Source organism: Ceratotherium simum, chromosome 16 (assembly GCF_057802395.1).
Source record: "Ceratotherium simum simum isolate JZ-2026a chromosome 16, ASM5780239v1, whole genome shotgun sequence".
Lineage (NCBI taxonomy): Eukaryota > Metazoa > Chordata > Mammalia > Perissodactyla > Rhinocerotidae > Ceratotherium > Ceratotherium simum.
In genome coordinates, this window is record NC_141915.1 from 60,803,590 (window position 1) to 60,831,357 (window position 27,768).

Genomic DNA, 27,768 nt, shown 5'->3' on the forward strand with positions numbered 1-27,768 from the left:
CTTGCATGTGGAGCCTGGCCACCCCAGCAGGCCAGCCTCCATAGAACCACCGACTGGCAGACAGCGCCGGCCCGCACTGCTCTCCTGGAGTGGCAGCTGGGTTGGCCCCCCGCCCCAGAGGAGAGAGCAGGGCCACTGGTCCTGACCCAGGGACGCCCTGCCTGTGCTGGTGTGCCCTTTGTGCCCCTCCCTGCAGACGCCCTCCCAGGGCTGGAGAACCAGCTCTCTGCCCTGCGGCTGGTGTCCTGTGCTCCTGGCAGTGTGCACCAGCCGCCAGGCGTCCCCCAGACTCCATCCAGCCACTGCGTCCTCACACCCACCCCCTCCACCTGCACCAACTGAGCCCTTGTGTTTCCTTGCAGCGCCGATGTGGAAGTGGCCAGGTTTTGAGCTGCCCTGACTAGAGTTAGTAAGTTGTTCTGGTTTTCTTGTGCTAGTCGTTCTGTGTTCTCAGCGGCTCTGGCAGACCCCCCGGCCTCAGGCAGGGGTGGGGCCCGAGGGTCTGCCGAGCCTGCCTCTGCTTTTGCTCTGGGCCTCTGCTTCACTTTGGATCCCTCCTTGGGCTCTTGGATTTTCTCCCTGTCTGGAAGCTTGTGGGTCTGACTCGCCGCCCCGCCACTGTGCCCCCTGCCCGCGGCACCCCCCCCCACTGCTGGGCACGGTCTGGCCCTGGCCCTCTGCCGGGTTTCTTTCCTGCCTCTGTTGGGTGCTTTGGCCACAATCTGGGTGAAGCCTGTGATCAGCTGCAAGGCTGGCTTTGGGCCCCTTTGAGTGTCCCTTTGGACCGGCCCCCATGGGCATGGGTCTGAGCCTGGCCTGGCTGGCTCCCAGGCTGGTGAGTATTGCAGCCCCCATGGGGGCTGGGGAGACCAGGGTGGGGTCCTGGGGACAGCTCCATGGCTCGTGCCCAGGCATGCCGGAGCAGGAGCACGCCTCCACCCCGCTGGGGACAGGTGGATACAGTGGCTCTGCTGCCCACTCTGCCCGGGCTCGCCTCACCTCTGCCCTGACATGGCTCCAAGAGGCTGTGCCAGGCTTCCCAGACCAGGCCCTTGGCTGCCACGCGTGCGTGCCCTCACCAGCCTTCTCTGACCCCTTCCTGGTGACTGTCCCGTCCCCTAGGTCCTCGGAAAGTGAGCAGCGATGGCTAGTGGGAGAGGGAGGAGCTTACCACCCTGGACTCCTATGCTGGGTCACGACGACACGGCTGCCCATCTGTCCCCACTCCCAGCCCCAAATCACTGAGGGGTTGGCCACGTGAAGGTCGCACTTCAATCCTTTATAAAGGATGGTGATCACTTTACCCCGCTGGGTGTCACGGCAATGCCGTCCTCCCTGTGGGCAGCCAGACTATTCCAGAGATCCTGGACTTGCCCTTTCCTGTCATTGCCTTTCTGCTGGCAAACTGGCGTGAGTTCTGGAAAGTTCTGGCAACAACTGCTCCTGAGATTGGGGGATGGGGTGGAAATGCCTTTGACTCTGGCTTAGCAGTGGGTGACCCTGGGCCACCCTCCTTCCCTGCCTTAGATTCTTCCTCTTCTGAGATGCTCTGTCTGAGAAGCCTGCATGTGCCACCTCCGGACTGTGCAGACCCCCCACCTTTGCTGCTCCTTGGCCCCTCTGAGCTGGTGGGGCCAAGCTGTGCCTGAGGGAGGCACGGGAAGGGCTGAAGGCTCAAGGACCACGTCCCTTGATGTAAGGCAGACCTGGGGGGGTGCACTCAGCCCCAGGAGCATGCTGCACAGCGCCACTGGCAAGTTTCCCAGCGGCACCGAGTCTGCCTGGCCCAACTAGTCAACTAGGGGTGGAGTGTCCAAACCCATCTCTGGTTGGTTGAGGGACCCTGCCCAGCTTTGCCTGAGCTTACAGCGCTGGGAAGGGGGCTGGGAACAAGAACAACTCAATTCCAGAAGGGCTGATGTTCTGAAGTCATGGAAAAACCACTACGTCTTAAGAGGAGAAAGTGGAAATGTATGCAATAATTGCTGTCTTCGCTGCCTCTCTGCTCCGGAATCACCAAAAGATGGAAGTCGCGCTTTACAATGACTTGGCTGTTCTCAGAATTACCTTGTTTCTTACTCAAGTAGTGGATTCAGAAAATAACCTTAAATGATTCTCTCAAATCCGCAGTGACGTGCTTCATGAGCCTGGAATTGAACGCTGCTCCACTGCAGGCTTCGACCCTCCTTAGGCTATAGGGGTTTGCCAGGGGCAGAAGCAGTGGGGTCGGGACCCCTGTGCCACTCGGTGTCCCTGAGGGCTGCCCAGGAGGCAGTGCTGAGGTAGCCCTGCCTCCTTGAACTCCAGCCCGACACACCCTTCCCCAGGAGGGGTCGGGCTTGTGCTTCCCTGAGCCAGGGACTCCAGGCCTGGTCTGTGCTGTGAGTGGAAATCCATTCTCTGTGTAAAAGCCACCAGTCATCCCCGCATCCCTGCTCAGGAGCTCCTCAGGGAGGGGACAGAGCCGCGCCCCTGGCGTTCTTCAGCCAGTGTACCCGTGCGCCCCCCAGGGGAAGAGCCCCACTCTGCCCCTGGGCTTGGAGCTCTTGGGCGGGCATTGCTTGTTGACTTTCTTTTCTGGCACGAGAGGAGCTTGTTTTGTGTCTTGGTTTGTTGTCCATTGATCATCCGCCTACAGTGCTGTTGGGAAGAAGCCTCATTGCTCGGTGTCCTCCCCCCAGCAGTGACAAACGTCCACAGGACGGGAGAATCTGCAGTGGCCTTGGGTCCACATCTTGTCCTGTTGTGTCATTGCAGTGTTAGACCTGAGGCCCCCGTCCGGGGTCACACGGGTACCTTCCCCTGGGGTAGCTCCTGAGCCCGTTCTTTCACGGAACATTCCAGAAGGTGGTGGGCACCTGAGGGGGCTGCACCCTTCCTCTGATGCTGAGTGGTGGGAGGGTCCTGCCCTGGGGTCTCTGGCCAGAGCTGCAAGGGGGCTGCAGGAGGGAGCTGTTCAGTAGGCCGAGCACTTGCAGCCCCCGCCCGCTCCCTTAGAACCGGCAGTGTGCTCCATGGTCACACTGTTCTAGGGGGAGGAGATAAGAAAAGTGTGGGTCACAGGCCAGACCCCCGTCCGGGGAGACCTTTTGGGCCCTGCAGCTCCTTCTGGCCCTGGCGGACAATGATGCTTTGCCCTTGGCCCTTTCTGATGAGAATTTGGGTGTGTCGGGACCCGAGTAAGGGGTATACTACCTAAACCCACTTGGCCATCCTGCCCCCTGCTCTGGTCAGCACGGGAGTGGTCCTCTCCTCTCTGGGGCCAAGGTCTGCGCTCCTTCCTCGGCTCGGTCCCTGATTCTAGACGGACAAACCTGCCTGTTTCCAGCCCCCCAGGACCTCCTGCCTTGACCCTGGTTGGAGACAGCCGAGACTGTCCCCCTAGAACCCGCCCCCAGAACCAGAGTCTGTAGTTTAGGTGATAGTCAGGGCCTGGGCCATCCTCCATCCTCTACCCCGGGGCAGATGTCACTGTTCCTGGTGGCCCTGCCCGTGGCCAGTGTGGCTGAAGCTCGTCTGCACGGATTAGAGCCGAGAGAGGCCCCAAGCAAGCGGAGCCTGCAGCCCCACAGGGGGCTGGACACAGCCTTTAATCCGGGGTTGAGTCGTGCTCTCAAGCAGAAGACACTCGTCATCGGTGTGCGTGAGCTGCCACACTCTCAGATGTCCTTGTGGAGATGCAGAAGCCGTGCGTCGACGGGTCAGCGCCTCTCAATAGTTTATCCTTTTAAAACCTCAGTCCACAGAGTCTCCGTTTTTTAGAAAACCCCAAGTTCTCAGGAAAATACAGGGCTCTCTTCCTGGGCACACTGGAGGAGGCATCCACCTGCCTGTCCAGCTCCCGTGGATGCCCGGCCGAGCTGTGCCAGAGGCGACTCCTGCCCAGGTAACGGCTCCAGAGCTGAGCGCTTCGCTGGGAGTGCGGTCCTGTCCATGCCGAGCCATCCGTGTCCCACCTGCCATCCGTGCTGTCAACCCTGGAGCTGTCTGACGTCCCCTGGCCTGCTGTCTTGTGCTGTCCCTGCCCAGGCAGGTCCTCCTGAGCCTGCCAGGGACTTCAAGGAGGAGAGGCTTCCGTGAGGACCAGGACCCCCATCAGTGCTTATCTCGTTCCATCTCAGCCTCTTGTCTGGCTAGTCTATCTGTCTGTCTTGGGCATGCAGGGGAGGGCGTGGCTGCCCTGGGGTGACAGGTGGCTGACCTCTCAACGAGGAGGTGGTCAGCCCCTCTGCAGGGGGCCACAGGTGTCCACCCCTGCCAGCCCTGTCGCTGCCAGTGTGCCTGCGCCTCGTGTCTGTTGTGTCGACATGGGGCAGGCCGAGGCCCGTGTCTGCTCCTGGCCATCTTCCTGGCCCCATGGGGATGCATGGGCCGGGCTTGTGTGGCTGCTGAGCTATGTTTCTGTGTGTCAACAGGCGCGTCCTCGCCAAAGGGCTCAGCTGCTGTTCTCAGGCAGACAGCGGGTGGGCTGCTTGGCCTTGTGGGGCCACTCACCAAACTCAGACGCAGGCCCCTTTGGGACTGCTCGGGTTGCTGAGAAAGAACTGGCCCCCAGTGCAGAGGTGGAGGCTGCAGTGGGGTCCCTCCCTCACGCCCACCCACCCTGCCCTGGGAGGGTTGGCAGTTCGAGGTGTGGGCGCAGTGGGGGTGAGCAGAGGCTGGTACATTGGGGGTCAGCTTGCCTTGCAGATGGCACCCTTTCCTGCCTCTGCCCTGCAGCTTCCATTGGCCACCAGCTCTGAGCTTGGAGGCTGGGCCATCAGGGTCTGGGTTGAGGCCATCTGCAGGGCTGGGGGCCCCAGGGGTGTAGGGCAGCTCACAGTGCCCGCCCTCGACACTGAAACCATTCTTCTCTTCTCTCCTCAGGAATCCCTTTGCCAACGTCCAGCTGAAGCCAACAGTGACCAATGACAGGTCTGCTCCCCTTCTCAGCTGACAGCCACGTCTGCACCCGCTGCCCGTCAGGCCCCTCCTCCTCCACCCCCACCTGTAACCTATTTTGTTATAATCTGCGTGATCTCTGTTTAGAGTATTTTCTTCTCCTTCCAAACCCTTCACCTGCCCAGAGCTCTGCCCCCACTTTAGTCTGGCCTGGGCTGGACCCTAGCTGTTCCTGTGGAGGTGGCACCTGGCACCCGGAGCCGGGACCTGCTGGCTGGGCTGTGGGGCTGGCCTCCCAGAGCAGGCACATCTGGTTGTGCAGGCCGTTAAGCCTACCAGGTTGCGGGGAAGGATACTATGTCAGCTTGTAGCTGGAAGGAGAGCCCAGCTTCCACGCTGCTCATAGCTCCTAAGTGTCTGGTCAATAAACAGGCTGCCCCCCTGTGCCTAGCTGTGATCTGTGATCTCTGCCTGTGGGGGCAGAGGCCTGGGGTGCAGGGACTGGGAGAGCCTGCCACCCTTCTTTGGAAGATGAATTTATTATGAGCACTTAAATTCCTGGGTCCGGACCCCAAGCTGTGCGCCATTGCGGGGGCGGGGGGTCCTGCCCCGCCCCAGGATTCCTGGGTGGGCCCCCCTCTGCACCCCAGCTGCTTCCATATTTCAGCTGAAATAGAGGCTTTTGGAAGCTTTATTATAGGATCCATGCTATTTGATATTTGTGGCTGAAATACAGCCATGGTAACCACGCTGGTGGCAGCAGTCCTCACCTGGGGAAAAGCTCCAGGCAGAGCTCACTCCTCCGAGGACCCCCAAGGAGGGGTTCTGGAGCTCTGAGCTGCCTGCAGCCTGCCCACACCCCAGGACAGGAAACACAGTGGGCGGAGGGCCCAGGTGGGCACACAGCCCTCTCACCTTACAGAAGCTGGAGACAGGCCCAGTGCAGGAGGCGGGATCACAGGGCAGACGTTTGGGGTGGGGGATGCACAGGAGCCCCAACTCCTCAAAACCCTCCTGCTTCCCAGCTCCCCTCCCGGCCCGGTGCTGAGGGACGGGCGTGGCCCCCTGCAAAGGCAGGGGGAAGAGCTTCTCAGGGAGGTCTGTGGGTCCCCCTCCTCATCCTTACCTAGGCAGAGCCAACTGCAGGGCAGGAAGAGAGGGCTGCAGGGGGCAGAACTCCCTGCTCTGGGCAGACCCCCACCGGGCACATTGAGGGCCCAGGTCACCGTCTCCCTCCACCAACCTGTACCATGGACAGCGAGGGGGAAGGGGCCACTCCCTCCTGCACCCCACTCCCCACAGTCAGGAGGGACTACTGTGCCTCCCCAGGCAGAGCTGGCAGCAGCGTCCCCACCCCAGCACGGCCCCTGCCCACTCCTGCCCAGGGCTTTATCTGCAGGCCCCAAAAGAAAACACAAGCTTAGCACAAAGGCTTTTTTTCCTTAGCCTGATTTCTCTTAAAAAACAAAGAACAAGAAAATCATTGCACCAGCATCCTAAGCCTCAAACTAATAAAACTAATAAAAAACCAAACCACAAACCCCAACCGAGTCACCCACCCACACCCCCGAAGCAACAATAAACTTTACATCTCTTTGGCAACAATAACTTAAGATCATCCCATTTCCAGTCGCTCGGACAATATTGGTTACAAAAATAGTCCCTGTGCTGCCCTGCCCCCACCCTCCCTCCCTCCCTCCCAGCTGCACCCTTCCCACTGTCCACATCCCTGCAGACAGGAGCCCCCAACACGGACTGTGGGGTGCAACCCCCACTTTCCTTTGGCAGCTGGGCCGGGCTGGGCAGTGCTCTGCGGAGGGGAGCTGCCTGCACCAGCCAGCCACGGGCACCTCTAGAACAGGGCCGTGGTGGCAGGGGTGCCCACCCTGGCCCACCTGCCTGGGCTCCAGCAGCGGGACCCAGGTGTGAGCCAGCCCAAACCCTTGGGGAGGGAGAGCTTACAGGTCTAGCTGAGTCAATGAAGGGGAAATACAGCCACAGACTTTGAGGTAAGGGTGGCAGGGGACACATGAGCCCAGAGTCCTCTTCTTTTACTGAGCAAACCCAGAACCAGGCAGAAAGGGCAAAGGGGGCGAGGAGAGGCCATCCCGGCAGGCTTGCACCTGCTCTCTTGTGGGGTGAGGACACAGCATCCCACAATGCGTGCAGGAGCCAGGTGGCAGGGCGTGCGAGTCTCCCCAGCGAAGAGCAAGTACCCTGGACTCAGAGGCCAACCGGTCCGACCGTGGCAGCCAGGGTAGAGAGGCAGCTGCAGGGTGGGGAGCGCCAGGGCCCCGGGCAGTAGGGCATCCCTAGGGGGTAGCAGCAAACTTGAGTGTCCAGGACAAATCCTGCCCCCAGGGCAACACAGGGCTGGTGTGCACGGCAGCTCCACTGTCCAGGGCCGGAGCGGGGCCTCTCATCAGGCCCTGCTCCTCCAGGGCACTGCATGGGGCACTGAGGTGCTGGAAGCTGCTGCTGACCGCCGACAGGACTGCGGTCCCCACTCACTCTGGGTCACTGTCCTCGCTGCTTCCTGGAGCAGGACCAGCAGCAGCTCTGGCGACACCGGCCTCCAAGCGGGGGGCCACCTTGGTCTCAAGCCTCTTGACAGCTGCCCCCAGCACCTATTGCAGAGCCTGGCAAACAGAAGGGGCCATGTGAACGTTTGGGGAGACACCAGAAATACAGGGACTCCTGAGAGGACCCTGCCCTCTAGGGACAGCCAGAGACTCCTCCCCCCAGGACTCCAACCTGGCCTTGATCCCTGGCCTCAGGGCCACTGACTGGCTGGGGCAGTGGCCCTTAGACCCCTTCACTGCAGTAGGTCTGCCTATTGTCTAGGAGGGAGCTGGACCTGTTTCTTTTCCCACTGCATCAAGGCTCAGGCCCAGGCTAGGGTCTGTCCCCCAGGCCCAACAAAGCTCAGTAAACGCCCTCCAAGTCTTCCTTTTACAGGTAGGGAAACTGAGTTCCGAACAGGACAAGGCCAGGGTCACGCACTCATCTCCTGTGACCTGCTTATTTGCTCAGACATCTGCTGAGGGCCCCACTGTGTGCCAGGGACAGGCCAACAGGCCCTTCTCCAGAGGCTGCAGCCATAGTCCAAGGGCAGCAGGGGAGAGGCTGGGTCTGCCAGGGAACAAGATGGCTGGGAGGCTTCTCGGTGGAGGTGGGCTTTCAGGGAAGCCCAGCAGAAGGTGAAAGGACTTGTCAGGCACAAGGGTGGGGGCTATGTGTGGGGCCACCCTGGTAGGGATGACCTGCCTGGTCTGGGGCAACAGAGAGTGCACCATGGAGGGAGGGGTGACCTAGGCCCTGGAGAGGGGCCCCACCTGTGCACTTTAGCCACCTCTGAGCAAGAGCCGTCAGATCTGAGATGGGTCAGGTCCTGAACCAACGGCAGGGGGTAGAGGCAGTGGCTGAGGCAGCCCAGCAGGGGCTGGGAAGGTTCTGGTGAGAGAGGCCGCTGCAGGTTTTAGGGAGCTAAGGTCAGGCAGAGAGCAGGGCGGGGGTGCTCAGTGTCCAGCCTGGTGCCTCAGTAGGAGGGAAAAGAGGGTGAGGTCTGAGGACCAGGCAGCATCCAGTCTAGGCCCTGGGGCTCAAGGAGGTGCCAAGCCAGCTGTGTCTGGGACACTGCATCTCCCCAGAAGGCAGGCAGGCAGGCGAGGCCACGCCAAGGTGACCAGAACAGACAGGCCCGGCGTGACCTGACCTCTCCCGAACCTCAGTTTCCCCGTCTGAAAACTGAGCTTGTTTTCAGATGAGAAATAATGAGCGCACCCGGCCGCCCTCTCCACTGCCCGTCTCAGTGTCCCCTCCCGCCAGCCCCGCCGAAGCCTCACCTCCCAGGGACCTGGCGTCCGAGTCGGAGACGTGCGTGATCGAGAAGCGGGACGCGGGCGCGGGCGACACGGTGAAGCGCGAGAAGGGGCGAGGGGCTGCCGGCTTAGGGGGCGCGGCAGCGGCGGGCGGGGCGGGCTCCAGGGCCGGCGCCAGCGGGAAGCCGTCTTCCCACTCGAACGCTCTGCCTGCAGGCCGCCCGCTGTCATTCGGGGCCGCGACAGCGCGGGGGCGATGGGGAGGGCGGGGGCGATGGGGAGGGCGGGGGCGATGGGGAGGGGGGAGGCGCCTGTCCGTGACGTCACGGCCCCGCCCACCCGAGAAATCACCGCCCCACCCCCTTGGCGTACCCCCGCCCCCAGCTCACCCGCTTCCGCCGCGGAGCCATCCGGGGAGCAGTCGACCCGCCGCGGCCGGCCCGGGGCGCTGGAGGAGCCGGGGCTGCCCGCTGGAAACGCGGGGGGCGACTCCTTGGCGCCGAGGAGGGGCTCCCCGAGCTCCCTGGTGGGGCTTTCCTGGAGGATCAGAGCAGCACGTGGCTCGGACCGCCAGAAGCGGCCACTCCCACCGCTTCCCGTCCCGCGCAGAGCCCAGGACGGCAGCCCACCTGGTCGAAGAGGTAGACAGTGACGTCGTCGAAGAAGGACACGGCTTTCTTCTTGCGCTCCAGGTCCTCGCAGAAGGCCTCGCTCAGCAGGCTGGGCATCTTGAGCAGGCTGCGCAGGTTGCGCGCGCTCTGGCTCTCGGCCACCACCACGGGCACGGGCGGCGCCTCCTCCTCGCTCTCCTCGCTCGGCTCCTGGATGCTGTAGCAGCGGAGCTCCTCGTCTGACTCGTCGCTGTCATCGCTGTCCTCCTCCTCCTCCTCCGACGGGCCCTCCGGGGCTGCGGGGAGTCCCGGCAGGGCCAGGCAGAGTGGGGCTCTGGGGGCGCCCGGCCCCGCTGTCCGTTCCTTCAGGGCCGGCCCCGACAGCAGTCCCGGGGCCTCATGGAGCTCTGCGCGGTGGCTCTCTGAGCTCGGCGGGACCGGGGTCAGCAGGAAAATCTTGGAACGCCCGGGGCTGGGCACCGGCGGCACCTGGGCTGAGCCTAGGGCCCAGGGAGTCTCCTGCTGGGGGCCGGCGGCACAGGCCCTTGGCTCTGGGCAAGAGACTTCAGGCAGCAGCAGTGGCCGCACCTCCCTGGGGCCAGCGCCCTGCGCCTCTGTGGACACCCCAGGCTCAGAGGAGGGCTGTGCAGGCTGCAGCCCAGGGCTCTGCGGGCTCTCCACGTCCGGCTCTGGCCCTGGGGCCAGAACACCTCCTGGCTTCTCCATGGGGCCCAAGGGGGTCTCCGGCTCGGTATCCAGGTCTGAGAAGTAGGCCGAGTCACGGTAGGGGTTCTTCTCACTGAGGCTACCGAGGGAGGCGGAGAGCTGAGTCTCAGGCCCGGGGCTCTCACCCTCTGAGGCGAGCTCCCCAAGGGCCTCAGGCTCGCACAGCTCATGCGCCTCCTTGAGCACAAACTCGGGAGACTCATAGTTTTCCGTGTCATAGCCACTGTCTAGGGCTCGAGGCTGCCCACCAGGGGTACCAACAGCCGACGGGCTGAAGACCTCACAGCCGCCATCACTGGCTGAGGATGGGATGTCCAGCGAGTCCAGGGAGTCAGGAGTCCCCACCTGTTTCTGCAGGGAGCGGAAGGCCGCTGTCACATCTGGCTTCTCGGCCTGTGGGCCATCGCTGGACAAGTCAGTGAAGATGCCAGAAGTGGCCTCAGTAGTGTCGTCGTCCTCACTGCCTGGTGCCTCCAGCTCGGAGGAGCTGCTGCTGCTATTCAGGGTCTGGATGGGCTCCATGGCAGTCAGGTGGCTGCCAGCGGACGTGGGAGAGGCAGGTAGGGCAGTAGGGGCGCTGGCCTCCTCAGCGGGAAGTGGGGCTCCCTCTTGGGATGGGGATGGGATGGAGGGAAGGGGCAGTTGGAGTCCAGCAGAGCCCTTGGCCTTCGCTGCAAGCCTGGGCTCTGCCTGGGGGCTGTCACCCTCGTTTACAGCTGCCTCTGTCCACGGGGGTGTGACCAGGCAGGTGGCAGGTGCCAGGCCTTCAGCAGGACACAGATCGGGGAGGCCAAGGCAGCAGCCTGGCTCCTGGCCAGAGGAGGTCCCCTTTGGCCCAAGGAGAGGCTCTCTGGGGTTCTCTGGGGCTAGTGGGGGGCCCAGCTCAGGGTCAGTCTGTAGGATCTGCTTCACGCCGGGGCAGCAGTCCATGTAGCCACCTGCGTAGCCCGGGTCCCAGGACTCTGGTGCTTGGCTGCCACTGTTGTTGTTTGCTGACACGTTGGAGCTCCAGTGTCTGTGCTGGGCGGCCCTGTGTGCCTCGGCCTCACCCAGCTCCTCCCCGCCTGGGGACAGCCGGGCCCCAGAGCTCCCCAAGGGGGACATGCCCAGCGAGTCCTCAAAAAAGGGCGGGCAGAAGGCGGTCGAGCCCCAGTTGACATCCTCGGCTCCCGGCTCCGCCAGCGTCAGGGCCCCGGGGGAGGGCGATCGCGAGGGGCAGGGCAGGTCCCGGGCACGACTCCTGCACAGGTAGTAGTCGCAGTGGCCCCAGGGGCCATCAGCGGGCAGCGCGTGACCCAGCAGTGGTTCCATGGCTAATGAGGCGACTGGGCTGCAGTTGGAGTCGTCATCGTGGTCACCGTCGTCAGGGTGTGAGGCCGTGGTGCAGGGGCTAGGGGCACAGCCAGCGCAGTCAGGGTCATGGCCGGCAGTGGGCGTGGGCTCCTCCAGGCGGATGAAGTACTCGCTGCCCACCGAGGGACTGTGCGCACTGAGCACGGGCACCACGCCTGGGGGCGCGCCATCAGGGGCACAGAGCTCTTGCAGGCGTGTGGCGCGGCCGGGACTTGCGATCCCTGGCGGTGGGAAGGCCTCGGCGCTGCGGCCCACCTCCCACTTGTACTCGAAGTTAAGGCCGCGGCTCGTCTCAGTCACCGTCAGCACATCGTCACCGTCTGCGTGGAAGCCGTCGCCGGCGAACTGCTCCAGCAGCGGGAAGGATGAGGCGACAGCGAGTTCACCAGTGCCGCCCAGTGCCAGGCCTGCTGCCCCGGGCCCAGGACCCGTGCCGCCCGCGCCCGGCCGCAGCGAGCGCCAGCGCCGCTCGAACTCCTCCTCGGCCTCAGTGGAGCCCTTGGTGCACAGGTAGGACAACAGCAGGTGCACCTCCTCGGCCGTGGGCCGCTGCTCTGGCTGCAGCCAGCAGAACTGCATCACCTCGTACCTGTGGAGAGGCAGGCCCGGGCTCAGTCCCCGCCCATGGTCCCCACCCGCCCCCAGGGTGGCGCCGCCCAGCCCCTGAGTGGTGAGTCCGTCTTCCCTCAAGGGGAAGGTCTGCTGTCCTCTCCTCACACTCAACATCCCTAGAGGGCAGTTAAGGGAATCTCCCACATAATTAAACTCAACCCCAGATCTCCCCAGGTAGGCTCAGCCGTTTGGGAACTGGAAGCGTGTGGGGCACTTTTCCCTCAGGTCATCCCAGACCTGCCTGCAGGAGCGTCTGTGTTTTAGGCAAAGAGGCCATTTCCCTTTGAGCAGGAGGTGGGGCCCAGAGATCACTGCCGGCCAGAGGGCAGCCAGGGGACCAGGAGGAGCCGCTACCCCTGGGCACTTGCAGCGGCCCTCTTTGCCTCTGCCTCCCTGCTGTCCCCCCGCCCCCTCCCACCTGGCGGCCCAGGCCCTCACCAGCGGTCGGACAGGGTCAGCGGCAGCTGGGGCTTGGGCAGCTTGAGCTGCTGCTCCCGGACGGCATAGGCCAGCACCTGCCGGTCAGAGTGCTGGGGGTAGGGCTGCGTGCCCAGCTCAAAGAGCTCCCAGATGGTCACGCCGAGGGACCTGCGGGGGCGACGGCCGTCAGAGGGGCTGGCATGACCAGCCATGGCACGGGCCACACACGATCCCAGCACCTCAGAGCCCTGAGCACCAAGGGGCAACTCCCGTCATCACACCAGCTTCTCGAGATGCCCCTCCCAAAAGACGGTGCCTTTCTTCAGTAAACAGGCGGGACTGACCACCTGACCAAGCCCAAGCCCGTGCCCAGGGTGCCTGGGCAAATCGAAGCCAGACTGGCCTTACATGGACCCAGGTCCATTCTTTTGTTCGTTCATTCATTTCTTGCCATGGAAAACCAGACCCTGTACCAGGTATAGGAGCTGCCCTGGCGAAGCTCCCAGTCCTGCCAGGCCCCGGTGGAAGCTGGAAGAAGGGAATGGTGCCGAGGCGGTGAGGCTGAGGGTGGGGCGAGCCTAGGGACGTCCCAGCCCAGCAGGGGTGGGCCACGGGGCCGGAGCATGCGGGGCTGGGAAAAGGCAACTGGGTTCTTCACGCAGTGGGTGGTGGCTTCACGTAGTTCCTTGGGACCCCAGGCTGTCCCTGGAAGCTGGAGTCATGAGGGACAGAGCAGATTGGGCAACAGAGAAGTCACAGTGGCCTTGGCCCAGGCCATCTAGGGGACCGCAGCCAGCATGCAGCAGGGGAGGCAGGCAGGGGAGGGTCAGCTGGATGCAGAGGCAAGGCTCAGGGAGGGCAGGCAGTGTCCCTGACGGGGGCACGGGTAAAGGGCTCAGGGGAGGGCCCCTGGAAAGTTCAGGAAGGGGGGCTGGTCCACGGATCCAGGCTCTGAGGGTTCTTCAGGAGCAGAGGGGAGGCCAGACCAAGGCCTAGGGGGCTGGGAGGAGGCGGGAAGAGAAAGCAGAGGCTGGTCAGGACAGGAGACCACCATGGTGGAGCCTGTGGAAGTCTGCACCTTCCAGTTCTCAGGCCAGCTCGGACCCTGGCCTTGTGGAGCCTGCAGTACTGGGTCTGAATGCCCACTCTGTGCCCAGCTCAGTGTCTCCAGGCTGCAGTCCTGGGAGATCCCCAGCCCCTACCAGCCCCTTTCCACGGGCACAGGTGCCATGCGCTCACCCCCCCACCCCACCCCTCATCAGTATAGCCCTAGAAGGCTCTCCATCCTAAGGTGTGCTCTCACTCAGATGTCTGGGGGCGTCGGCCCAGTGGGTCCTGGGAGGAGCGGGACTTCCTCCACAGGCCCCACTGCCCCACCAACCCAGCCGCTGTGGGCCACTGGCAGCGGGTAGCCACAGGTGGCTCCAGCACCCCCATGACCTCACTTGGGGACATGTTTGGCCACCTCCTACAGAGCAATGAGATGGACAGAGGAGCACGTCTTCGCACCCATGGCCTTTCTTTGAATAGCCATCCTGCATCCCCTCCAACACAGAGGAACAGGCTGGCGGGGGGGACTCAGTCCCCGGGCACCCAGCAGGCCTGCAGGCCCTGCATCTTCACTGGACACTCACTCAGGCACCAGGCAGGGCAGCCATGAGGTCTGATGGCAGCAGGTGGAAGTACAGTCGTTGACTTTCAGGGGCCGTGTCCTCACGTGGGCCCCCCAGGACGTACACTCACCACACGTTGCTGGCCTTGGTCTGGTCCACCACCAGCAGGTTGCAGTGCACCTCATCCACCAGCTCGGGCGCAATCCAGCGCAGCGGCACCCACAGCTGGTCAGCGGTCACGAAGTAGTCCTCCTGTGGGCAGGCAGGCCAGTGTTACATACTGGGGCCTGGACGGTCAGCCCTGCCCCTCCAGCCCGGCCCACTTACTCTGTATTTGCTGTGAGAAAGGCCGTAGTCGCCGATCTTCACCGTCAGGTCAGCTGTGAGTAGGCAGTTCCTCAGGGCCAGGTCACTGGGGGCAGGAGGGCAGGGTCAGCCAGCAGTGCCGGGCTGGGGGCGTCCAGGGCACTGAGGGAGCTGGACAGCTTGTCACCAATTGTGTCCTGGTCTCGCTCGGTGCGGGGGGTGGGAAGGGCATCTGAGAAGCTGCCCCTGCCCAGAGCCCCATGCCCCTCGCCCAGTGCTGGGCACTTTGGAGGTTCTGCATGGACAGGGCTTCAAACGTTACAGCGCAGAGGAGGAAAAGGAGGCCCACCGAGGGCTAGAACGTGCCCAAGGGCCCTCCACAAAGGCGTGGCCCAGCCATACTGGAACCCCCTCAGCTCCCCGGGAAGCAGGAACCAGTGGGGAAACAGGTCCGAATGTCCCTGGGGTCCTGCCCCTGCCCTGCCCACACGGGGCCCCAGGGCAGGGTGGGGTGTGCAGCGCCCACCAGCAGCAGTGCCTTGGCTGCCTGGTGGCCGGGTGGGTGTCTGGGGTGTAGGGCACCGGGGCAAATGTGGGGTCAGCACAAATCCGCCACAGAGCTGCTGTGCCGAGGCCACAGCCAGGCCTGCGTCTGGGGGCGTGCAGGCACTTGGGGCTGGGTGGGCACGGCAGGCAGGTCGGGAGGCTGGCAGCTGCCCTCTTCAACAAAATCACTGATGCTGGAGTTGCGTGTGTCATCACTCAGCACCAGGATATTGTTGGGGAGGACGGCCTGTGCGGCGTCCAGGGCTGGTGGGGCCACATCCATTGCCACTTCTTCCGGCACGTCCCCCTACGCTGCACACCCTGGCCCGTCTTTCTGACTTCAGGGGCCAAGGTGGGAAGCAGGACAGATTCATCCCTCCCCCCAGGCCCGAGGGAGACAGGAGAGCAGGGTCCAGCATGGGGCCACCAGGTGGCTCTGACCACCTTGGGGACAGAGCACAGGCCTCGGGCCCTACTGCGTGCCCGCCCAGGCCAGCTAGACAGCGTGCATCGCTTCACTTAAACGTCCTGCAAAAGCAGGTGTCCAACCCCATGTGCCCGGGGGGTGCGGTTTATGTGATAAAATTTCTTTGCACAGCGGTCCCTCGAGGCTGAATAAAGACTAACCCAGGGAATCCTCACACTGCCCCCGAAGCAGGAATTGCTGGTGCCCCTTTCTGCCAGTGTGGGGGCCCCACAGACAGCTCATGGAGCCCCCAGGGCTTCCAGCCCCGCCTCCGCCCTCACCTGTGCACGTAGTTGTTGCGATGCAGGTGCAGGACGCCACAGGCCACCTCGCACGCCATGCGCTGCAGGGTCAGGGGGTCAGGTGCCATGGACTCTGCCACCCGGCAGCTTCTCAGGTAGCCCTTGAGGTCCCCCTGCCGAGAGGGGCAGCACTGTCAGCTGCCGGCTGGGGAGCCAGCGCCCAGGCAAGCCCACCTCCCCACACAGGGCCTGCTGGGGCGAGCAAGGCGTCCGGCTAACAGCCCAGTGGAGCTGCTGTGTCCAACCTCCACTGCCCAGGCCTCCCTCCTCACGCAGGGCCTGCTGGGGTGAGCAAGGTGTCCGGCTAACAGCCCAGAGGAGCCGCTGTGTCCACAGTGGCCTATGCTGTGGGGACCCACGTCTTCTGAGGGCACCTCTGTGTTGGCAAGCGGCTCGGCTCAGTGCCGGAGCTGTGCGTGAGGGAAGGGGCCCTGAGGGGGCAGTTTGCAGGCATGGTCACAGGCCCCACAATTAAAATGCCCCCAGCGAGGCCATGGAAGCGGAGGTGAGTGGGTATGAGCCTCCCTCACTGGCCCAGGCGCCTCCCGGGGAAACTGTCCCCACTCTGAGCAGTGCAGGCGATAGAGCAGCAGCTGGGGCCTCCCAGGGTGCAGTGGAGTCCCAGCCCGAACAGACACCCTCCCCAGTGGGGTGGGGTCACCTCCCACTGGGAGGTGATTGGGGGTGAGGAGTCCCCGGCTCAGCAAAGGCCCCTCTTCAAGGAGGCTGGGCCCACCTTCCCATCCTGGACAGACCCTCCGGGCAGAGGGTCTGGAGTGCCCGGGGGGCGACTCACCATGGGGCAGAACTCCATCACCAGCAGGTAGGGTGTCACTTCGGCGCACTGGGCCAGGCACTGGAGCAGGTTGCTGTGCTGCAGGGCCCTGTAGGAGCCAACAGGCCACCCCCAACACACACTCAGGACACGGCGGGGCAGGTGGGCGGGGAGGGGGGCTGGCTCTGCAGGGGTGGGAGAGCAGTGGGGGCAGCACAGAGCTGGCCTTTGTTTACAGGGCCCCCCTCCCCGGCCCGTTGCTGCCTCCTCCAGCCTCGCCAGTCCCCAGGTGCCACCCACCGGTAGGGCTGTGCCTCCTCCAGGAACTGCATCTGCTCCTGGACACTGGCGCTGGCCTTCAGCTCCTTCACTACCACCTGGGAGCTGCTGATGCCTGAGTTCACCTCCCCCAGGAACACCTGCGGGGCAGGCGTCACCTCAGCCTCCACTCTCCCCAGGCTCCGCCTCCAGCCCCTGCTCTTCCTCTCCCCCCTGGAACCTGGGACAAGGCATGTCTTTCTGTGCCTCGCTTTACTCATCTGCAAAATGGGTTCTGGATCCCTCCCAGGTGACCCCTCCTGGCTGTAATGTTGAGTCTTTTGTGTTCATCTCCCCCAACACCCCCAGCTGTTCTCAGCTCTCTCTGGGGGTCTGCAGGGAGGAAGAGGGACCTGGTTGCCCTGCCTGGGGAGGGGAGGAGCCACGATCAAGATGCTGCTCCCCATCCCCTGTGCCCCCAGCCCAATCAGAGATACCTCCCAGCATCCAATACCAGGACCTGCAGAGAAAGGGCTGCAGACACTGAGCTCCCCAGAGAGGGGCCCAGCAAGGTGGGGCCTGGAGAGGGGCCCATGGTGCCAGCCCACCCCCCAGGTTGGCAACTCACCTTCCCAAACCAGCCGTGGCCAATCTCCTCCAGGTACAGGAGGCTGTGCCGGCCCAGGTCTGTGGACTTGAGCAGCTGCACTGTAACAGGGCGGGGGGCTCAGAGACCCCAGCTCAGCCTCCACCACTGCCCCCATCTCCCCTCACCTAGCCCCTCGAGGGGCTGCCTGCATAGTCTGTTCTGAGGAGCTGCCCTGAGCCCCCCAAAGCCGGGGTCACACCTGGAGGCTGCCATCAGGAGCAAGGCGTCTGCTGCCCCGGAAAACTGTGGACCTGCAGGCCACATCCGGGCATCTTTCTGGGTGGGTCTGGGAAGGCTGTGCCCCAGCTACAGGGATAAGCCAGGCAGGAGACAGCAAGGCCTGGAGCCGGGACTGGTCCAAAGGTGATGGCTGGCAGGCAGTGAGGTGGGGCTGAGGCCATGGGGAGGAGGGCACTGGAGCAGCCTGTCCCTCACCCCTGCTGCAGGCTGGCATTCCAGCGCCAGGCACGCTAAAGGCTCCTTTGTTGGGGGCTGCTTGGCACAGCCCCGTACGGAACACACTGGGCCCATTCTCTTGCAGGCCGGGCTGGGTGAGGTCAGCAGGAAGGGTCAGTGAGGGCCCCAGAGGAAGGCCAAGACTGCTGAGCCCACTCATGCCCTGCCTGTGCCCCGAAGGATTCCCTAAATTCTGCTCCCACGCCAAGTGCCTGGAGGGCTCAGGGGACAGGGCCTGAGCCTGGCTGCCGGGAGAGCCCAGGGGTGAGGGGCTGCCCCCAGGGACCGGCGACTTCAGGGGCTATTGACCTTGATGCTGAGCAGAATTGAGGGTGGGGGTCCCATTAGGCTCTGTGTCCCAGGGCTCCTCCCCCAGAGCCCCAGACTGATGCCTCCGAACTCTTCAGCCTGGGGTCTCCCTGAGCAGGCTCCACGTGGTCCTGCCAGTGACACCTGGGCAGTGATGAGATGGGAGCATGCCCACTGCCAGCCAACGGGAAAGTTCCCCTCTCAGCTGCAGGAGGCAAGGCGGGCCAGGGCACTGGGGTCCACCGGAGGGGCAGCACCCACAGGGGAGCCCAGAGACTGGGCTTGGCTGTGCTGTCCCCCTTGGCAGTCTCAAGGCCTGGGACCTGCTGTCCAAGTTTTTAACCCTCGACCTCCAGGTGGGCTGCCCTCCCAGCATCACCTGAAATCTCGCCCCCTACCCAGAAGCCCGGTACCCCCCAGAAAACTGAGACCAGAGCTGCACAAATAAAGAGCACAAGCAATCGCTGTCCTCTCCTGGGTCCCTGTCCCCCGTCATCCACAGGAACAGTCCCCCAAGGATGGGAGAAGCTGGGTCTCAAAGATTCTGTGGGGTCCCAGGCATACACTGCCCAGGGAGTGACAGGTCCGAGCCCAGGGGGTAGTGTCCCCTGGCTCCCCACCAGCTCCCAGTGTCCAGCAGTGTCAGCACAGGCTCAGAGACCCTCACAGTCATCCAGGAAGGTCAAGGGACCTCCTGCAGCAAAGAGCCCACCTTCAGGGGTTTATGGGGTGTTTCTTTGGGCCAGTCAACAAATGTGGGCATGCCTTTGAGCCCCAGGCCCTGATTCCTGCCTAATTCCTGAACTCCTGTCTCCTTCAGGAGTTGCTGGTGTGTGGGGTGTGTGTGGGGGACACACATGGAGCCCTAAGCCCTGGAACTGGCAACCAGTGGCCCCCTAGGTCTGCTCTGGGGGCTGAGACCAGTGCCTCGGAAGCCCCCAGCCCATGAAGAAGGCTGAGATCTGGAGTGGACAGCATCATGGTTAGGGCTGGCAAAGCCCAGAGCAGAAGCAGGTGGGGTGGCCTGCTCATCACTGCAGTAACAGGCCTGGTGTCCACAGAGCCCCCACAGGGCCTGACACTTGTCCCTCAGTGCTCCTGGAGGAGCTGGGGGTGGGCATAGGCCTTGCCTGGGAGCTCCAGGGAGGAGACCTGAGATCAGACTGCCACGGAGGACAGAGACATGCCTGAGGCCAGGCGATCCGAGGCTCCAGACAGAACACGGGGTTCCCACAGCGCCAACATCAGGCAGACGTGGGCACAAAGCCCAGCTCAGTCATTGACCTGTGACCTCTCAAGCTCAGGCCTCGCATCTTCGCGTGTGGGTGGTTAGCCTGGTGGAGCGACCCTGGCTGGGGGTGAGTGGGAGACACGGCAAGGAAGCCCAGGAAGAGGCCTCTGCCTGTACCTGCATGCGCTGGGTGGGACCGGGCCCCCTTCTGCCCCACCCCAGGGCCTGAGTGAAAGGCCTATTCACAGCCCTGCCCACAGAGGGAGCCTCAAAGAGGCCTCCTCCCGGAGTGGGTCGGTGCTGCCCACCTGGCACAATGGAGCCCATGTCCCTGTGTGGCCAGCCAGCACCGAGGAGTCAACAGCAGAGGAGCCCTCCTCTCAGCACACAGGTGGCCCATCCCAGGACCAGAGGGAGCAACTCCTGCCCCAAGTGCCCGTCTCCACCCCTTTGCACAGCAGCCCCAGGGTGGGTGAGGTGGCAGGCAAAGGGCGCCCCAGGTCCCAGCAGAAGGGGGCACACACTATCCCCTTGCCATCCCCTCCCCAGGAGCACTGGCCGCTGACCCGTGAGCCACACCCTATGCCCACCACCTGGGCCTCCTGGGGGTTCACTCACCTGAGCGCCCTGGCTGCTTGGCCATGGGGAGGGAGACCTCGGTGAGCGGCAGGACGTACACGTCGGGCCCGTTCTGAGCGGCCGCCGCCGCTGCCGGGGAGCCCTGCGCCGAGAAGTCGGCGGCGTACTCTTCCCCCTCAGCATTCTCAAACTCCTGAGCAGGCGACAGGCTGTGAGCTCAAGGGCTCCCAAGACGGGGAGGGGCAGAGGGAGAGCGGAGAGCGAGGGGGCAGGTGTGGGTGGAGCTCCCACCTCTCCTGCAGCAGGGTGGGGGGCTTGACCCTCTCCACCCATCTCTTCGCTCCTCAGGGCAGAGACAGACCCCACTCCTAGCCCCCTCCCCTGCCAGGGACCCCAGCTGCCCCAGAAAGGCCTGCATTTGTTTTGTTGGGGGGGCATTTTCCTCCCAAAGGCAGGGTCTCATGGGTGGGGCCATGAGCCCCAGGGCAGCAGCGCCTTGCCGGCCTCAGCCCACCCCCACCCACTTGTACCAGGCTCAGGTGGGAGTAGGTAGCGCTGGCCCCACATTGGCAGGGGGTGGGGTGGGGCTGGAGGCAGGAGACCAAGAGGCCAAGGCCAGCTGCCCCTGCCCATCCAGAGTCAGCCCCCAACGCCTCTCCACCAGCCCCCACCTCCCAGCAGCCGCCCCTGCCCGTGGTCCTGCCCGCCATGGGGCAGTTGCCTCAGGGTCAGGGCTGGGGAGCAGAGACAGGGGCTCCATCACCCCACCCCACCCCACCCCCCCGCCCCAAAGGACAAGCAACTAAGTGCCCCGCCCTGCTGGACAAGGAACATTCCTGAGTGCGAGCAGGGAGCCCACCCCCCATCTTTACCCCCAGGCCGGACACCCTGCCACCTACCACAGCCATCTGCCAGCAGGCCGCCCTTGGACCTTGACCCCAGGCGGCCCGGCAGCCACTCCCAGGGCTCCTTAAGAGCCTGGCCCTGCGCAGCCCGGGACTGGGCCCCACCTGGCTGGGCTGCTATTTTGAAATTCGGCTGCCACACCTGTGTGTCTGGGAAAGACCCCTCCCCCAGGGCCCAAGCACATTCCTGAGCCAAGAGCCAAAGTCTCTGGAGTCCTGGGCCTGATGTAAGACGACTGCCTGACAAGACACCAGTGACAGGACTGCCAGCGCTCTGAGCTTCACTTGCTGTCTGACCTCACAACGCCACTGCCCAGGTGGGGAAACCGAGACCAGATGGCTCGAGGGACTTCCAAGGAGCTGGAGCCCAGCTGCTCCCTCAGGCTCGCGCCCGTGTGGACCGGTGCTGGACTGGGAACCAGGAGGCCTAGGTTCCTCGCCAGGCGCTGTGTGACCTGGGGACGCTCCTGTTCCAGGCCTCAACTTGCTCAGCTGCAAGAGGGAGGTGGAAGCCCCATGCAGGTCCCCACAGGCCAGTCCCTCTCTGTGCCCAGAGAGGACAGAGCCTCCGGTGCCTGCAGCAACTCTTCCTCTCCAGGGCCGCAAGACCACCCTGGGGCCCTGGGACTGTCAGAACCACCCCCTAAGCCCTGTAAGCCCAGCTGCAGCCCTGCAGATGGCACAGACGCCCGTCCCAGCCACCAGGGCCTGTTACCTGACGGTGCCACCTGGAGGCCCACCAGATTCTGCCAGCACAGCAGGCAATCAAGTAGGACAGTGTGAGCATCGCTGCCCAGCCCCTTCCCCCAGCCCAGCTCCAGCAGGGGAGCCCAGCACTGGTCCCTAGAGCCCAGGCAGGAGCCCACTGTGCAGGCAGGCCCTCCCACGAGGCACACTGGTGCTGGAATGTTCCCGGCACCATGTTCCCCAGGAGGCGAGGGCACGGGTAGGAGGGGCCGTGGCTGGCCCTCGTTTGGGGCCTTGTTCTCACAGCGCTCTGAGGAGGGGCTGACTTATACAATGGCCTGAAAGTCCCACCCCTGGGTCCCTGTCCCCACCCCTGCCCCCCACGACCTTGCAGCTCTAGCCCCAGAATCCTCCAGGAAAATGCCAGTGTTGCCTGGCCCGGCCCCCTCAGAGGGTCTGGAAAGATGGCCAGGCAGTCAAATGTGGGCTCTATACAGGCAGTGCCAAGTTCACTGTCCTCAGCGGGCAGATGCCAGCTCCCCTGGTCCCTCTGTGATGTGACAGACCAGAGGGAAAGAGGGGAGGGCACTGTTTCTCTAAAACGGGGGCAACATGGCTGGGGTGCAGTTACTACGGAGACGGGCGGAGACGGGCGGGTGCTGTGTCTGACCACAGGACGGCCCCTCCCCCCTCAACCCCGCCAAGCCCAGGAATCTGACCTCCAGCCCAGGGGCAGGGCTGGCCCACGTTGGCGGGTGAATCACCACAGGCTAGCCCACTATTTGCTAAGTCGGCAGGAACTGGGGCTAGGGGAGTGCTCTGGTTGTGGTTCTCAGCTCCCAGCTTTTCTGCGTGGTCCGTGTCCCCCCGGCCCAGAGTTGCAGTTGGACCTGGGGGGTAGCCGTGGGGTTGGCAGGATGGGGGAAAAATACCCCAACGGATGCCCCTCAGCCACCATCCTTAGGAAGGGGAGACCTCAGCCCTAGAACCCAGCCCAGGACGGCCACAGGGAACTTGGCCCTGTGGAGGGCGAGCGGCCTTCCTGAAAGCTGGGCCAAGGGTTCACTGACGCTCCATACGGAGCAGTGATCAGGCTGCTGTCCACAGCCACCCTGATGGCTTGCACCCGCACGCGCAGTCCTCTCTTCAAGGGGCAGAAGACGCCCAAAGCCAGGTGATGCCAGCTGTGAGGTGGTTTTGGTGCTAGGGAAGCACGTGTGAGAGGCTAGGGTTTCCCTTTGCTGACTCCAATGAGCAGGGATCCGAGGACCCCCTGGGCACAGAGCGGCTCCTTCTCCGAGAGGAACTCAGGGGCCTCTGGGCAGGCGAGCCCCCTCCCACGCCAGCCCAGGAGCCCCTCTGAAAGGCCCATCATCACCGTCCTGGAGCGCCCAACCTGCGCCCAGCACACAGAGGCCTGACTCCGAGCTGGGATATGACAGCGTGACCCAAAATGGGGGACGCAGTGGACTGGAGTCCCTGAGAGCCCCGGGCCTCTGCTGTCGGCAGCCCCCAGAGCAGGCTGTGGGGTCCGGGCCACGGTCTCTATGGTCCCTAGGAGACAGGGAAGCTCAGTGCTGAGTGGACACAAGAGGGCCCAGCCCTCGGGAGCCCTTCCACAGCCCCCATGGGCCCCCAGCCCTCACCTTGAACCCGATGCCGCCCTTCTTACAGCACAGGCAGGCGAGCATGAGGGCAATGACAGTGAAGAGCCCAGAGAAGGACACTGCCACCACAGCCAGCGAGGACGACCAGGAGAGCTCGCTGAGCGGGGCACCGTCTACAGAGGGAGAGAGCAGTTACAGGGCTGCACCCGGTCCGCCAGGTTCACTCAGGGGTCAGCCAGGCCCCCACCCCTGCCCCGGGCTCCCCAGCCCACCCTGACTTGCCACGGTCTGAGCCTCAGCACCCTGACCCTTGCTCGGAGACCCCAAATGCCGTGGCACAGCCGCCCAGCCCAGGGCAAGTGGACACTTGGGGTGGCTGCAGTGGCCAGAGCCTGCAGTCCCGAGGCTGGCCACCGGGTGCCGCTCTAGGCTCACCCGATGGACATGGGGTTGACAAAGTGGCCGGAGCATGCCCAGTTCCCAATTCTGGGGGTTCACGGACACCCCTCTGTGAGGTCAGGGTCTTGGGGCTGTAGGGACCCCCTCCACGTCTCTCAGACTTTGCTCACCCCACATCACGCCCCTGGAGCCTGCCCCAGGGGCTGTCATCATTGCCAGAGCAATGGGGATGGCCTGGGTAAAGGCTGAGACCCCCAAGGGGGCTGGGAGGTGACTCGGACCCCACTAAGTCAGGGAGACTGCAGAGCTGGCTGCTGGCCGCTGGCCACATGCCAGGCTCAGGGCAGCTGGGGCTCAGGGCCATGAGATATACAGCCAGTCTGGTCTTTGAGGCTTGGGGACCCCACTGTCCCCAAAAAGGTGGCTTTGCATCAGCTGGACCTGGCATTTCCAAGTTGCCCTTTTGCTGAACCGACCACCCAGGGCCCCCGGTGCTGCTTCTGTCCTGGGGACAGCGGGGACCCCCCTTCTGCAGCACCTGGTCCACGTGAGGCCCCTCGTGGCTAACCCTCACCAGATGGGGAAACTGAGGTGCCCAGGACAGCACGACATGGGCCCCCAACACATAAGCATGGCCCTCAAATAGGGCTCCGAGATGCCCCCACTCCCCAGTGGAGCCACGGCTTCAGGGACACTTGGCCCATCTGATGCCCACAGGACAGCACGCCCTGGATGTGCTGTCCCCTCCCAGAGGAGGGGTACGCGGGGCTGGCAGCTCCACCTCTGTCCTGCCCCTCCTGCCCTGCCACACGGGCTCCAGCGCACACCCCTTCCCTGAGGACATTCTGTCTGTCCATCCTCCATCCAGCCCCTGGAGCTTTTCTGCCTGCCCCCAACTCCTCTGCCCACTGAGCACCCGAACCCCTCGAACTTCCAGTCCCAACTCCCAAAAGTTGATCCCTTCAGACCCCGTCACCGACCAGCACCTGCCATCGCAGGGCCCTCAGTTCAGGTCAGAGCAGGTCTCAGAAGCGCCAAACTGGCCCCTGAGACGGCTGTCATGCCTTCCCCACTAAACAGGAGAAAACAGAGGCTCAGTGAGGGTGAGGAGCCCGCCCGAGGCGGCACAGATGATCTCTGACTGATGTGCTTCTGCTCCCAGCCTTCTGCGCCCGCCTGCATGGGAAGCCAGGGCTGCTGGCTAAAGGGGCATCTGGCAGGGCTACCTGGAGGCGGTGTGAGCCCGAGGGCCTGGAAAGACGGTGAGCGCAGCCTGGACTCCTGCTCAGGTCTCGGAGCCCATTCCCCACACCCCCACACAAGGAAAAGAGGCCCGTGGAATGAGAGCCAGGCAGGGCTGGGGTCCAGGAGGGCAGGGTCACCTCAGCAGGGAAACCAGCTCAGCCTGTACCTGGAAGAAACCTGTGCGCGGGGTGGCCGCAGGCTGTGTCCCCCAATCCCACGGGCCGCGAGCAGATACCCTCACAGGGGCCTCCACAGGCAAAGTGTCAAGTGTGCTATGTGAACGCACCTGCCGTGTAATCCCTGCACTGAGCTCTCACACCCTAACAGCACACGGCACACAGGCACTCGCCCAGGCGTGTACTCGCAGGGCACTGCATGGCCCTGGCTCCCAGCACCCCTGGGAAGCAGTGAATGCCCTCGAGGATGCACCATTACCATGGCGACCCACTGGGTGCTCAGCACTCCCCTCCCACCACCTCCACCCACACAAGCACTCCTGCACCTCCCGCTCCGGGCTAGTCATGGGGCCTGGGAAGGTCTCCTGGCCCACCGGGGCCTTGAAGAAGGCAGCAGGCACCATAGCCCACCACCCACCTGCCTCTCAGGGCTGCATAGGCTGCTGTGGGCAGGACTACCTCAGGGGGCTCAGCCTCCACTCAGCCTCTACCTCCAACCTCTACCTTCAGCCTCCACTCTCAGCCTCTACTCTCAGCCTCTACCTTCAGCCTCCACCCTCAACCTCTGCCTTCAACCTCTTTGACAGTGCTAGTCCTGGGGTGTGGCCCTCCTGTGAGTCCCCTCCTGACCCACAGCAGGCCCTGGCCACAGAGCGTGATGTGCTGGACTCAGCAGCAAAGGATGGTGGCAGATGGGGCACTGAGTGGGCCTCCTCCGTCACCCAATGCCCATGTCCCTGAAGATGGATCTGCAGGGGTGGGGAAACGGGCCATCAAGTGGCTCAGAGACAGGCTGTGGACTTGAACTTTCAAATCTATAAAACATGTCAGTTTCTGGAGCCCCCACCAGTGCCTGGCACAGTAGAGACCAGAGCAGCCCCCACCCGGAGCTTCACCTACAGACCCACCTGCAGATGAGGATGCAGAGGCCCAGGGAAGTTAGGAGATGCTCTCGGTCACCAGTGAGCCAGGGCCAACCCTCCGCAGACAGCCCCTCAGCTGCGTACCCTCCAGCATAGCCTGCAGAGCCCCAACACAGCCACCTGCACTCGGGGAGGCAAACCCAGACCCCTGAGCCGTGCAGGGAGGCCTGCTCATGCCTCAGCTTCAGTCGCTCAAGTCCTGCACCCCGGCCTCGCCCAGGAGGGAGCACCCGATGCCCTCAGCTGGGGGCACTTCCCGGCTCTGGACCCCCGGAGCCCTTCTCTGTGCCCTTGGGGTCAGGCACCTGCTGCCTGGACCCTGTTGAGCTCCTAAGACAGAGCAGGGTCTGACCCTGGGTGCCCAGGGCTGGGCTAGGGCCCTGGGGCACCGAGATGCCTGTTGTACCAACACAGCACGCACACATGCACCTGCCCACACGGGAGCACACGTGTACACACATATCCTCTCTTCCAGTCCCCTCGATGAGCCCGCTCAGTAGGAATCGTCATGACCACTTTACAGCTAAGAAAACTGAGGCTCAGGGATGTTACAAACACTGACGGGGCTGGTGGGGGGCGGTCTGGATCTGGCCAGCTCCTCAGCTGCTCCTGACTCCCTGCTTGCTGCCCCCAGGACCCACCAACGCTCCCTGGGGATCGGCTCCCATTAATGGTCAGGGAGGCCTGTGGGGTCCACCTGCCTGTCCCACCCATTGGTGTCCCCTCTTCCCAGAGAGCGAGAGGGGCCAGCACCTCATTTCATTCTGGTGATGTGACAACCTCAGCCAGTGGTGTGACGGCCCAGGGACGCTCTTGGTTCAAGGGCCATAGTGACACCCGGGGCACCCCCAAGGGCTGGGAAACACCAGTAGGCACATGTTGACCAAGTGAGGAGAGCGGAAGGCGGGACGACAGCGGGAGGACGGCGCGCCCCCCAGGGGTGACGCTGGGGGCCGTGGGGGCACAGGGCAGCAGGTGGGGGATTTAGTTCCTCAGAGCAAATAAGCCCATCTACTGCTGTAACAGGGGCCAGCTCCTCCTGGAAAAGAAGTTACAGATGTGGACGGGGCAGAAGGACCCCCAAGGTGTCCTGTGTCAGGTGGGCATCAGTGGGACCCCAGGTGGTAAAACACCTTGTGCAGGTGTTTTGTGCAGCCACGGGTGGACAGAGACAGGTGTGGACGGTGTGTCTGCACTCGAGTATTTGCACACACACCCTTCCTTGCTCTGTCCACTGAGGGGGCCTGCGAACAGGGACCCCTGAAACCATCCCCCAGCCTACCAGGCCACTTACAGCAGAACAGTCCCAGCAGCACTGACTCGACATCACTAGTCCCAGAAACTGGCGCCCAGGGGACAAAGTTGCAGATGGCTTTGTTGTTTGTTTCAGAAGCTCCTTGAAATGCCTGTGTAAACAAACCTCATGCCGTTCAACCCTCACCAAGGAGCGTCCAGCTTTCTCCCTGATGCTGAGCCCCTTGCCTCGAGGGGCCGCCCATCTCAGCACGACTCCTACTCGGTCCGAAGTGAGCCCCAGTCCTGAAGGCCCACTTCCAACCAGACGCCGAACCTCACACGCCTCCCACTGCCCTTGGCCCTGGGAGACAGTGATGACACTGGGCCCGCAGGCAGGCAGGCCAGCTAGGGGTCCTGGCTCCTGCAAAGCCCACTTTAGTTGTGACCACAGCGTCCCCTGGATGGCTGGCAGTGGACACACTGGCTGGTGTGGTCCTCATTCCCCACCAGGTGGCACACTCTGGCCGTTTTATGTCCAAGGGTCTTGAAGTTCAGAAGGGAGAGCCTTCCTGAGGACTCAGGCAGGTGAGCAGAGCGAGGGGAGGCCAGCCCTGGGCACAAGTGTGAAGCCTAGCGTACACATCACCACCCTAGCTGTGAGCATGAGGGGCTCCAG

At 63.8% G+C, this 27,768-nt stretch overlaps 2 protein-coding genes across 10 annotated transcripts in view; one reads left to right on the forward strand and one right to left on the reverse strand.

Moving 5' to 3' along the window:
- BAIAP2 (BAR/IMD domain containing adaptor protein 2) overlaps positions 1–6,559 on the forward strand; it is a 78,060-nt gene extending 71,501 nt beyond the window's left edge. For 3 of the 6 annotated variants that reach the window (XM_014789350.2, XM_087441754.1, XM_087441751.1), the window contains one exon: positions 4,867–6,559. In XM_014789350.2, coding sequence (XP_014644836.1) covers positions 4,867–4,936 — 70 coding nt within the window. In that variant the 3' untranslated portion in view covers positions 4,937–6,559. Of the gene's footprint in view, positions 1–362; positions 410–4,866 lie in introns of those variants that run through there. The other 3 variants (XM_014789352.2, XM_004432848.3, XM_087441756.1) reach the window with 3 other exon arrangements.
- Positions 6,560–6,577: 18 nt separating this feature from the next.
- The window catches only part of LMTK1 (lemur tail kinase 1), a 40,343-nt gene continuing 19,152 nt past the window's right edge, over positions 6,578–27,768 (reverse strand). Inside the window, exons 1-14 of one of the 4 annotated variants that reach the window (XM_087441759.1) lie at positions 20,814–21,672; positions 19,954–20,107; positions 17,319–17,398; positions 16,733–16,851; positions 16,454–16,541; positions 15,637–15,770; positions 14,365–14,449; positions 14,168–14,289; positions 12,443–12,592; positions 9,332–11,981; positions 9,092–9,239; positions 8,727–8,912; positions 8,217–8,350; positions 6,578–7,520 (exon numbers count right to left, since the gene is read on the reverse strand). In XM_087441759.1, the coding sequence (XP_087297885.1) occupies positions 8,250–8,350; positions 8,727–8,912; positions 9,092–9,239; positions 9,332–11,981; positions 12,443–12,592; positions 14,168–14,289; positions 14,365–14,449; positions 15,637–15,770; positions 16,454–16,541; positions 16,733–16,851; positions 17,319–17,398; positions 19,954–20,107; positions 20,814–20,822 (4,026 nt within the window). In that variant the 5' untranslated portion in view covers positions 20,823–21,672 and the 3' untranslated portion in view covers positions 6,578–7,520; positions 8,217–8,249. Of the gene's footprint in view, positions 7,521–8,216; positions 8,351–8,726; positions 8,913–9,091; positions 9,240–9,331; positions 11,982–12,442; positions 12,593–14,167; positions 14,290–14,364; positions 14,450–15,636; positions 15,771–16,453; positions 16,542–16,732; positions 16,852–17,318; positions 17,399–19,953; positions 20,667–20,813; positions 21,675–23,152; positions 23,287–27,768 lie in introns of those variants that run through there. The other 3 variants (XM_014789415.2, XM_087441760.1, XM_087441757.1) reach the window with 3 other exon arrangements.